Here is a 12,759-nt window from a genome sequence, read left to right as displayed (position 1 = left end):
CCAAACATTATGAACATCTGCCTAATATGCTGTTGGTCCTCCACATTTGCTGCCAAAACTACACAGACCCACTGAGGCCTACAAGAGCCCTGAAGTCGTCCAGTTGATTTCTGGCACCAAGACGTCAGCAGAAGCAGATCCTTCAAGTCCTGTAGGTTGTGAGGTGGAGCCATCATGGATCAAATTTGTTGGTCTGGCCAATCCCACAGATGCTCATTTGGATTGAGATCTGGGGAATTTAGAGGGCAGGGAAACACCTTGAACTCTTCATCATGACCAAACCATTCCTGAACAGTGTGTGCAGTGTCATTATCCTGCTGAGTGGCCACTTCCACCAGGGAACAGTATTGTCATGAAGGGGTGTACCTGCTCTGTAACAATGTTTAGGTAGGTGGCACATGTCAAATTTACATCCACGTGAATGGCTGGACCAATGGTTTCCTCACAGAACATTTCCCAGAGCATCACACTCCCTCCAGAGGCTCGTCATCGTCCCAAAATGCATCCTAGTGCCATCACTTGCCCAGGTAAATGGAGCACACGTACACAGCCGTCCACGTGATTTAAAAGAAAATGGGAGTCGTCAGACAAGGCGACCTTCTTCAACTGCTCCAAGATTCAGTTCTCATGCTACATTTCCATTGTGCGTGCTTTCAAGGGTGGACCAGGTTGATCATAGGCACTCTGACTGGTCTACAGCTATGCAGCCCCATACCCAAATAGACTTGTGCTACAGTAGACCTTCTGTTGGCTCGGACCAGACAGGATAGCCTTTGTTTCCCTCGTCCATCAATGATCCTTGGGCGCCCAATACCCTGTCGCTGGTTTGGTGATTGTCCCTCCTCAGACACAGTTGATAAATTCTCACTGCTGACAGGGAGAAACACACAATCCTCCGGTTTCAGAGATCCTCTGACCCAGTTGCCTTGCCATATTACAATTTGGCCCCTGTCAAATGTAACCTGCGTCGCGGCGACAATACAACCCTCACTTACAAATAGCGAAATATGCAAATGAGCGTGAAGTGCACCGCTTCAAGATTTGGACCAGTGACCAGAAGACCAGATTCGCTCAAGAGACTGCGTCAACAGCAAGGGAAGAAAGAATTTGTGACAAACACTCGTTGCATTAGAAAATTTGGAATGATGTATTACAGAATTAAATGATAAAGCAGAGAAATTTAATACATCACATCACACAGGAGGGAAAGAAAAAAAAAATATATATATATATAATGACCAGGAGAACAGCAAAGATTTGCCGTGGAACAAATAAATGTAACCTTAATATAACCCTAATTTATATTTCCTATTTAGTTTATAACTATTATTGTTTCTCTTTTTTTTATTACCTATTTAGTTTATAATTATTATTGTTTCTCTCCTTTTTTATTACCTATTTAGTTTCAAGCTAATAAATTTAATTGACCCTTATTCTATTAATATATGTATATAATTTATTTGTTTACCTATTTATTCAATTTGTTTCTAATTGGCTTATTTAAGGTTAAGTAAACGTTTTAAATTCACATGCAATCCTTCCAAATGATAACCCTATAAGAATACCCTTTTTACTCTCGTTCTCCAAGAAAAATAAATAAAAATAAAATATAAAATCAAAATGAATTGAAATGAAATACAATGGAATTTGAAAAAAAAATAACAGTAGAGAAAATAAAATACAGGTCAAAATTTACTGCTTAATTAGCAGTCTCAAATTCAATACAATTCAGATTCCTCTTTTTATATGTATAATTTATATACACACTAATTCTCAGTTCCAGTTCGAATGCCGCTCTCACGAGATCCTTCTTCCGCAATGTATCTCGGATCAACACAGTTCAATTCAGATGTGTGCACAATCATACCACTCCGTTCGTTCCTTGATTCGCAAACTCGGTCCTTCCTTATATGGGCAAATGGCTCGCCAGTTCCCGCTCGCAACGTTTTTTTTTCCTGATGTGAAGCAAGCAGGGACAATTCACATACAATTCTCCTTCAAAATCGTCCGGTGTCCAGGAAATGTGCAGCATCCAACTCAGAAAAGACAAAAAGTAGAAAAGAAGGAAAAAAACAACAAAAAAGGGGAAAAGGAAAGAAAGAAAAAGACCCAACCTTGCAAAGACAAGGCCAAAAATATAATTAGACATTCCTTTCAAAAATATACATCATTAGAGCAGTTAGTCTGCATATAAACAACATTCAACATTTTTTTCCTTTTACTGAAATTCCGTCTTACTTTAGCACATAAAGTTTATGTATGTGCGAAGAGCTATTTTTCCGATGACGCACTTAGGCCTCATCTGCCCGTATTACATGTGCGTCATAACCGCGCATTAACTCATAGCTCAAATACACGACGAAATTCGTTAAAATAACCTCTATTAACCACTCAAGGTGACTTTTAACTCTGAAACATTAATTATTCAACACATACATGCAATACTCTCCCCATTATAAACAAAAAGGGTCAACTCTTTTACATACAACAGCATATTACATCAGAATTTAGTAATTCAATACAATTTATCAAGTATTTTACACACAAAAAGAATTATTTAATTACAACACTCACCAAGAGAACTCAATTCATCGGCTATGAAGGGCAAAACTTCCAACTTTGGAAATGTACTCTCTTCGTAGCAGTCAATAACACGTTCACTCGTAACGTTTGACTGATGAATCTCAATCCGCACTTTAATCTAAAAGTTTCTCTATTGTTTCTCTGATTTAAATCTTGGTTTGTTTGTTCTAATTCTCGTTTCTTTCTTTAGGATCGCACCAGCAGCTTCTGTAACTTGAACTAGCCGCTTCAGTGTCTCGCAAAAAGTGTTGCATCACCCTTGCCCTGAGTCCACCTATTAAGGCGGGGCTAACTCCCACTCGTTGAATTGAACCAATCTTTGTCTTGCTAAATTGGATAAATTTTCTAAATGAGTTTTATGATTTTAGTTTATGCATTTTCTTATTTTCTCTTAGAATCTTAAACTTTCTATTTTTTTTCTTTCCCCACAGATATTAATAAAATAATTGTTTTATATATTCACAAGTGTTAGTCTTTTTTTTCTCTCTTCCTTACATCAACAGAATCTCTTTAGTGACCTGGGTTACACCAAGGTCACTCAAATATTGATTCCTGTCCATCTCTCCCGCATCCAACACATGATGTTTCATTTACAAGGTTTGAAAGGAGCACGTTCAAATGATTTATCCAATCAACTTGTCATCAGCAATTACCATGTCTATCCTATCAGCATGAGAGGAAGCCTATAGATATATATACAATCGACTCACTAACATCCCTCTACCAGGTTACTCTGGGTTCGGGCCAAATACCGAGCTCGGAGCCCTGTCCTCAGACAACACGCCAGACACGCATACCATTTATTCTACCTGACTCTTGAAATTGATTTCGAGAACTGATTTTTGGAAAACTTACCTGATAGAAATCACAAACAAGCATCACCATCTAATTTACCCATTGGCCTTGTTAGGAGCATTGATCATCTCCTAACAAGGCCAATGGGTAAATTAGCCAATGGGAACATTCTCTTCACCTGTGACTGATCATAATGGTTTGGCTCATCAGTGTACAGTGTTTATTATTGGCTCTACTGTGAGATCTATTTGTGGTGATCCCTATCGCCTCACAATTGGGCACAACTGGACCTTGGGAGTTACATACAAAGTATGTTTGGACGAAGAAGCATGCAAGATGACAATAATGGAGATGCTTTGCTTCACAAGCACCACTAATAAAAAAGTAAATGAATGAATGAAAATTAGCTGGGGAGCCAGCCTAATTTTGTGGACTAAAGGGTCTGTCTAAATCATTTAATTAGATCATGTATATTTAACAGTAAAAAGATGAAAAGCTGTTAAAAGCATTTACCAGGTTTAAAGTCGACATGAAATCAAAATTAACCTTATTTACTTTGTTAGCGCATATTACTAGTCTTGTGGTGAACAATTAATCCGTGCAAGTTAATACACAGAAAAAAATTGTTTGCCGTCGTAATCTTTAATCAAAGTCTGAAAAGTTACTTCCGGTCTGAAATGGTGTCTTTTTCTGATGATGTATGCTTGACGACTTGGGTTGAAAAACGCTTAACCACTCCCCTCAAACCGTTAGTCTGCTATGAGCGAGAGATGGAGAGGAGGAGCGCTAGAGTAAAACCCTGCCCTCTGTTCAATATTCCGTTTCACTTGGAAGTACGTCACAACACTGGAGAAAAGTCGTTTGCAACTTCTGGTTCACGCGGACTTTAATGTGTGAAAGAGTAAAGTTTTGTCTTGTTAAATGGCCAGTTAACTCTTTCTTGTTAGTTACACCATTATGTGGCCAAAAGGCATCTTTCTACAATGACAGCCATGTATGTATTCATTCAAGTATAGAAGATGTTTCTTAAAACAGATTTGTGTTTTCCCCTATTGCTGAAGGAAGTTTCAATATTGAGTCATCAGTCATGTGATATTTACAGATCCGTATCAGTTTACACACCCACAAAGACCAAACAATGTTGTGTTGTAGATGAATATGATCTTTATAAAACAGGTACAGGATGTGGAGACTAAAGGTGTGAGATCAAGAATAGTTGAAGCTTTCTAGAAATAACCTTTTCTTCTCTTGCTAGAGCTGGATTGAACTATAGAGACTAGCAGCTACAGGACCACAGCATGAGTATAAGGTGATTGATACAAATGTATCTGCCCTTGAACATCAATCTTAATACTTCAAATATAATATTTTCTTATTTCACATTCACACTGTAAGATCTCAATATAATGTCACAGTCTAATTTGATACAATCTTTTATCTGTCAGAATCAGTTTCATTGTAAAGCTGTGCTGAGCGGAAGTCGAATGGTGAGCTTCATATGTGCAGAAATGGAAACATCTTCAACCGCATGGCGCACGCTATCTCACCTCAAACATAAACATCCTACAGTGGTCGCACGCTCATGAAGCTGTCTGTCAAAACATTTCTGTACAAAATGAAGCAGGCTTGACTTGTTTTGATGAATATTTTCTAGATGTAGCTACAGGCATGTCTCATTTAGTTGAGTTAGTTAGAAGCTTCAATCTGCATGCTTGATGCACCAGAACCAAGGAGGTTTGTTCTTCTTGCTTGTCAAATCTTTTTTAAGCTTTAGACTTTCAATGTGTAACCGGTGGCTAGCGACGCCAAGCGTGATGTGTTGCCAGCGACACCAGTTATAAAACACTTGATTCTGCGTTGAGTTAGACACGGGACAGCAGGTGACCATTACGCTAGATCTTTTATTCCCCTGATACAAGACAAAAATGAGCAGCCTCTATGAGAGGGAATTGCCCTTGTTTTCTCTCCCATTCAGTTACAACACAAAAGGGGAAGAAGAGGAGCCATACATAATGTAAAGAAAAATCACATTACACAAGAAAATAGTATAAAACAGAAAATATACCCGATACAAAACACAGACTCTTTGAGTGAATTTCACTTAATGTTCTCTATAAATTAAATATGATGTGCAATTGTGCTCTCATTTCCACATATTTACCCAGGAGACAAAAATACAACTCAAAATGGGTAAAATGACAAAAAATAATCACACAGGTAAGTAAAATATCATTATATACATTAAATGGAGTGCAAATATAGACATAAAATTACATAATCATTACATAATGAAGAGTATCAAAAGTCAAAAGAAACCTACCGCGAACTTTCAGTTACAGTAGATATTCCTTTAAAAAGATAGTTCACCCAAAAATGAAAATGATCCAATAATTTACTTACCCTCAAGCCATCCTAGGTGTATTTGACTTTCTTCTTTCAGTTGAACACAATCAGATTTATATTAAACAATATCCTAGCTCTTCCCGCATTACAATTGTCCAAGTTTTTGAGCTCCAAAAAGTGCATCTATCCATCATAAAAGTAAATCATATGACTCCAGTGGGTAAATAAATGCCTTCTGAAGCAAAGCAATGGGTTTAGGAGGAAAAATATCCATAATTAAAACTTTATACATTAAAATCACTGGCTAGCTTCCGGCAACGGCCGTATGCGTGTACATGATTATGTTCGAATGAAAGAAGAAAGGCATCGACACCTAGGATGGCTTTAGAGCAAGTAAATTATGTGATAATTCTTATTTTGGGGTGAACTATTCCTTTAAGAGCCAAACATAATGATTTTCCAATGGGTCAAACGAGGCTTTGGGATTCTCTCGTAGCGACTTGTGCATACACCACATGTTCCCCCTCTTTAACTTTCTGTAAAAAACATCACACAAGATATAATATCAATACAATTATTATATTTAAAATGTGGCATCCTGAAGATTGATTGAGATTCAATGTGAAATCTTTTTTTTATTTTTTTATAACAGTGATGCAATGTAATTTTACAATGTAACTTTTTCTTACTGCTATAAGCTAACATGAAGCAGATTTAGATTGAGTTCTCAGTCGTTTGCTTCAGGAACCAAATTTTACATTGGGCATCAAGTGGTGACACAAAATTGTTAATCTTTCAGAATGAATTTTTTTTAAATCAATTAAGTAATATTACACTGTCGATCCTGCTCGGAACAGATTGTCGTATTAAGAACAATTATGGAGCAAACTGTTGAACTACAACAGAAACAGACAGTTTCATCGATTTTACAAAAGCATTCGACAGTGTACATTGTGGCACGCTTTGTAAAATTGTTCGCTCGTACGGCATCCCGGTTCGTTTCATTGACCTCTTCCGCAACATATACACATGTACACGTTGACCAACAGCCTCTGGACGAAGTTGATCAATTTACTTATTTAGACAGGGGTGCGTGACAGAGGATGGTGAGAAATCGCAAGTCGACTTGGGAAGGCCACGACGGTTAAACGCCGACTACGGCTGATCTGGACATCTAATGCAATGACCCTAAGAACAAAAATCCGACTTCTAAATTCGATCGTTATCCCTACAGCCATCTACCCGAGTGAGACCTGCAAATCGTCAGCAAGCATCACCAAACATCTAAACATCTCTCCAACAATGATGTCTTCAGCAAATACTAGGCGTCTCATACTGTGACCGTGTCAGCAACGTGGAAATATACTGAGGAACTGTTACCTGCCCCTTGGCCACATGTGTACCTTCTCAACCCCTAAAGGGTGCATAGTAGTACTGGTACCTCAGAGTCGTAATATGTACTCTGAGAGTGCAATATTAGCAAACAAATTTAACATGTAAGGTGAAAAATTGGCAATTTTGTAAATACATAAAATAAACTGTTCACTGCTCAAAACAAACACATTGTTAACATAATTCACTTAATCAAATGGAAGGTAATATAATAATTTTATGTTGGGACTACATGAATAATTTTTCATGCTTTGCATGGGACTGCAAATGTAGAAAGTGAGCATTATTGTATGTGTTTTCCAGTAAAGGGATAGACTTGTTAGTGTGTAATGTTCATTTATGATGGAGATTTGAGTTTCTGTTATGTTTGTGAGTTGTTGTTTTTCTGGTTGTCATTGTGCCGAAAAGTCTCATTCAATCAATGAAATGAAATTATGTTTAGTATGCTAATACAGTATGCCATATAGGGCTAGCAGCTGACAACACTAACTTGGTCTTGTTCTAGTCTTGTTAAATTAAGTGTGTGAAAATTGATTTTGCTTAATGATTTTTGTTTTAAATGTATTTCATGTTTAATGACTAGATTTTACAGTTTACAATTTTTGTAAACAGTTTACAAAATTTTACAATTTAAAGGTATCGATAGTGAAGTTTTGACATTGAATGATAATGTTATGGCTTTTATTTTATAATCTGATTTAATGCTGTTGTGTGTAATGTGTGTGAGATATTTATACAGACAATAGCACAAGCAAACATCAAAATCTCACTCGCAGCTAAAATACACACTAAATGCAGAGATTAAAATATCTTACCGGTTTAGGTGCATTTCCTCTGTAGCTCATTGTCTCAGCATACATTATTTCTACATCACAACTCGAATCTGTTTAAATATTAATAATAAAAAATTAATTAGCATTCATGAATTTGACATTATAGCAGAGTATGCAGTTATATATATATAACTATAGTTATATTTAGAACAATATTCTTAACACGTCATTTTCGATGAGCACATTGTCATTCATAGCGATGTTAATTTGATCACCAGCAGAAAGCTGAATCTTTACACATGCAAGATTATGTTCATGAACTGGAGAAAGTTGTGTTATTATTGAAATAATGTACATAAGTATTTCTGTGTTTGCATTTACAGTGTAATTTGATGCAGTTTGTAAGACAGAGACGAGTAAAGAATGTGGCCCAGTGACATTATATGCAAACATATACCGAAACCCAGTAACTTCCCACGTAATTTCAGTTTCTTCCATTAAAAAGAAACTAAAAGGCATTAACTACTAAAATTATAAGATTTAGAGTATATTTTTATAGTACTTGTTTAAAAAGCTGTAGGTAACACTTGCCTTCTTGATCTTTTTTTCTTTGTTTTTTGCAGATGCAGAAGATCCCGACTGCAACAACAATCAGCAGAGATCCAGCAGAGATCAACACTATCAGAGACACTGACACGTCCCGTTCTGAAATGATAAAGAAGTGAATGCATCAGTGTGATCTACAACAGAAGACAGAGATCAGGTCAGTAAACACACACATATATCATCAGTGCTGTGGTACCTGCACATGTGTGACAGAGTGTGTTGATGTCCAGATGTGTGGTCTGGTTGCTGATGGGATTGTTCAGCACACAGCTGTAGGTGTTTTTATCCTGATATTCCACCTCCAGAGGTAGAGAGAGACTGATGCTGAGATCAGACACACTGATGCTGGACAATACACTGATTCCTGCGTACCAGGAGAGAGTCGCATCACTCACATTCAACACTGATGAACACACCAATGAACAATTTGATGATGATGATGAGGAACATTGTGAAGAGTTACTGCTGATGACAGGAACAGGCAGACGAGCTGGAAAACATGAGAATCTGGATGAATCTAATCAACAATCAAATTTTTGGATCAGTGTGCTGAGTGAGTGTTTAGTGTGAGGACAGTTAGTGATTGTGTCCATGATCTCAAAATTTAAATGATTAAACATTTCAATATGTAAATAGTTCATAAAGAATATAGAAGGCAGGATTGGTGATCTCTACTCACCATAGACAGAAACATTGAACGTTTTAAATGACAGTTTTGCTCCAATTATCTGTAGTTTATAAACTCCAGTATGTTCAGTTATGGTGTTTGTGATGGTCAGAGATCCAGTTTGATCGTCCAGCTTCAGTCTGTCTCTGAATCTCCCATCAGAAACAGCAAATGTGGAGAAGTTTTGTTTCTTTTTTTTAATTTTAGCTATGAGAGAGTTTTCATCTCCAAATTGCCATGTTATGGTGCTGTTACGTATTTCATTAAGATCAGTGTTTAGCGTGACAGAATCTCCCTCCATCACTGACACTGACTGTATTTCATTTGTTTCGGCACCAAACACTCCTGAAGAACATGAAGAGAGACAGATTAAGATTCCCTTTGATTTACAAAGCCTGAAATCATAAATCATTGTTTAAAAAACTGAAAACATCCAGAGCAGCAGCAGAGATACAAAAGCAAATTGAAAGGTAAAGATGGTAAAAAGGTAAATATTTTATCTTTATTATTTTTTAAACCTATCTACTATAGAGTTAAATAATATATTTTAAAAAAATAAATGCATGATAATAATTACAGTTTGAAAGTACAATTTTAATTCTGCTGTATATATTTAATATACTTTTTGAGAAATTCCTGGTAAGAGTGTGCATTTGTAATCTTTGAAAATTACGATACTGAAAACCACAAAAAACATTTGAAATTTGAAAAGCGGATCAATTGAGGTTTTGGATTTCTGAGCGAGAGAAATGTACAAATGTCACAAAAGAAGGCCTGGAAATTTCCAGGTAAAATTCCAATTAAACACAGAGACCCGGAATTCAAAGTAAGTAAATCTCATGATATTGGTCTAATATATATTTAAAGTACAAAATGTAATGTAATCTGAACTGTAGCAACATAATTTTTTTTTTTTTTTTGTACTTACCCATACTGCAGCAGCACAAACAGAACAAAAAAAACATCTGAAAAATATTGTTCAGTTCTTCAGCGAAACTTCTGATCTGATAAGACTGTCTGATAAGACTGTCTTGTTCCTGTTATTTGGTGCATGTGTGAATCTTTTGACCCTCCTACTTTACACACACATACTCTGAATTTGTTTTGAACATAGGTGTATATCTAATGTACGATAATGAACACAGTATCAGAACAGTGTGTGTGTGTATACATAAACTCTCTACCATCTCACATTACCAGTTTGACTAAAGTTCAGCTTTTGAGTCATACCTGAAACATCTGCGGTCGGTTGTCTACAGAAATGTTGTTTGATCTGTCGGTGGACAAACTTGTTTGTGTGAGAGAGAATGGGTATTTAGAGCATGTGTGTTTAGTTTGGTGAGGAGCCTTTTCCTGCTTCTATGCACAACTCAGACTCTTTAAACTACAGATGCATAGAATCAAGATAAGAAATTACCGTTGAAAAAGATAATTAGGCATCCCTTCTGCTCGGAAATCTCTCAGTGAGAGGGGCTTGTGCTCCAAGTGGGAGCAAGTAGGCGGAAACCTCCAACCGGTTAACTACGTCGATGCTGTGATATAAAGCCACAACAAAATGATGGCATAAAGTAGCGATTCTGAAGGAAAAAAACGATTAAATCTTCAGGTCAAGACTTTTTTTATTGTAGTTCAGTTGTTTAGATTCCACACATGTGTCATGTTCTTTACTAGTCCAAATGGAAACAAACCTGCTGTGATGCCAAACCCCCTTATGGAAGAAGAAAGCCATCGTGTTTACAATTTTGACAATGAGTGCTTATCTGGATCAAAGAAATGCTGTATTTCCAAAGTATGTGGAGTTCACGGCATAGAGTCTTTCAAATACGTCCAAGAGTTTTGAGGCAGTGTGGCGCGTTGGCGCGAGTGCTAATGAGCATCACCTGCGTGCCACAATGTCCTCGAGTTTCTCACAGAGGAGCTCCAGGAGCATAAAAGGAGTAGAGACGACAGTGACGGATGAGAGGGGACATGGCCTGGGACATTAATGTTGTATTTTACTATGTTTACATTCGAAAGTTGTCCATGAGTGGCTGCCGCATTAGTTTTGTTGTTTGTTAACTTTGGGAATTGAAGTCACCTTAAACATTCGTAGGTTCCCGCCTCCTTCTTCCCTGAACTATTGTACCTTGCTACATTGGTGGCAAAAACCCAGGAGGAATGAGTTATCAAGAAATGTGCAGTTATCACATTTACCTAATTTGCCAATAAAGTCGAGTGTGGTCAAGGCGGCCGTGTCGGATTCTGCAGTTTCTCTCCACCGACTGCGCTGATCAAAGCAAGATGGGAAACAACTGGCTGACAACACAGCTTAATTGGTTTAAATAACTGTTATGTATTGTTTGCTTTTAAAATGTTTGATTTAAAGGGGAACTTGGCAACTATTTCATCTTAATAAAACTGTTTAGAAATCATTTGGATGGTTAAATAACCTGTTCTGGTGAGAATGGTGACTTTCCCCGCTCCCCCCAGCGTTTCCAGGCGTAAAACCAACCTGCAACATCAGGACTAACGTCCCGGTATGTCTTGTGAGAAGCGAGAACGAGCGAGAAACACGAACTGCTTTACGGCAATTTGACATAATGGGTTTTATCATACTGTGTATGATGTATTACCCACCTCGGTAGACATAGAACCACACGATAAAATTGGTCGGCTCCGATAATAAAAACATAACATGAGCAGCGGTAGAAGGGTAGAGGAGGGTGCCGCAAGTGATTTTTTTTTACGACAATGTTGTGTGGGGAGCTCATTGAGAAAACATATGCGACAACAAAAATGCAAAGAAGCAGTTAACTGGAACCATCCATAGCATTTTTTGTCCTACTATGGAAGTCAATGGTTCCAGTTAACTGTCTGGTTACTGACATTCTTCAAAATATCTTCCTTTGTGTTCAGCAGAAGAAAGAAATTCATACAGGTTTGATTGAAACAACTTGAGGGTGAGTAAAGGATGAAAGAATTTTCATTTTAAAGTGAACTAGCCCTTTAACAACTAAAAAAAAAAGTTGTTTTAATCCCCTGTTTTAATTTAAATGTAGGGCTTTTTAATTAAAGTCATAATCATATTACCAATAGACGTACGTAGCCTACCTCAGGCTTGCGTCAACTCACTCATCAGACTCCGAGTCCTCGGTAATCCTCGGCAAACTTCGACAGTTGGTTAAAGCAGCTCATTGGGCTCATTCGGTTCTTTTTACAGACGGACGTCCAACTTCGGCTGTGCGTCTTACGTCATCAACCCAAAACTAAAGTTCGAATCAGTTCGATCGATTAGTGAACCGGTTCGACGGTTACTGAGGGATGACGTTTGAAGCCTCGTTTGAGTGCACTGCAGTCACAGTGCTTCGAGGAGGGGTTCACTTTTTGCGGTACGGTGTGTTTTCCCCCTCTCAGGTTACACAAGCACTTCTCTCTGTCAGTCCACTTTAATCACTTTCACCTTCTTTTATCCAGTATAATCTCCGTATGTTCAACAAAAGTACTGCCCAGTTACAAAATTTTGAAACATTATGAAACAACAACACTGAGCATAAATATACTTCACAGACCTATTTTTTTTATACATACATAAATACATACATGCATGCATGCATGCATTAC

General features: G+C 37.4%; 1 protein-coding gene across 1 annotated transcript; it reads right to left on the bottom strand.

Moving 5' to 3' along the window:
- Positions 1-5,260: 5,260 nt before the first annotated feature.
- LOC308702115 (SLAM family member 9-like) lies at positions 5,261-9,498 on the bottom strand. The gene is made up of 5 exons (XM_081384776.1): positions 9,172-9,498; positions 8,689-8,982; positions 8,478-8,591; positions 7,929-7,996; positions 5,261-6,257 (listed from the first exon to the last, which is right to left on the bottom strand). Exons 1-5 carry the CDS (start codon positions 9,458-9,460, stop codon positions 6,189-6,191), a joined length of 834 nt encoding a protein of 277 aa, XP_081240902.1. The 5' UTR covers positions 9,461-9,498; the 3' UTR covers positions 5,261-6,188.
- Positions 9,499-12,759: the final 3,261 nt, after the last annotated feature.

The sequence above is a fragment of the Scardinius erythrophthalmus genome (assembly GCF_964197995.2).
Source record: "Scardinius erythrophthalmus genome assembly, chromosome: 14".
NCBI lineage: Eukaryota > Metazoa > Chordata > Actinopteri > Cypriniformes > Leuciscidae > Scardinius > Scardinius erythrophthalmus.
The sequence above is the reverse complement of the archived record's forward strand: the minus strand, read 5'-3'. Positions and strand labels throughout refer to the sequence as shown.

What these genes read in the sequence shown, in the direction of transcription:
- LOC308702115 (XM_081384776.1), bottom strand. Translation starts at nt 9,460, where the DNA reads ATGGAGGGAGATTCTGTCACGCTAAACACTGATCTTAATGAAATACGT. An exon ending in GTTCAATGTTTCTGTCTATG is followed by an intron (nt 8,983 to 9,171) that starts GTGAGTAGAGAT and finishes CATGTTTTCCAG; the next exon opens with CTCGTCTGCCTGTTCCTGTC. An exon ending in ACTCTGTCACACATGTGCAG is followed by an intron (nt 8,592 to 8,688) that starts GTACCACAGCAC and finishes TTATCATTTCAG; the next exon opens with AACGGGACGTGTCAGTGTCT.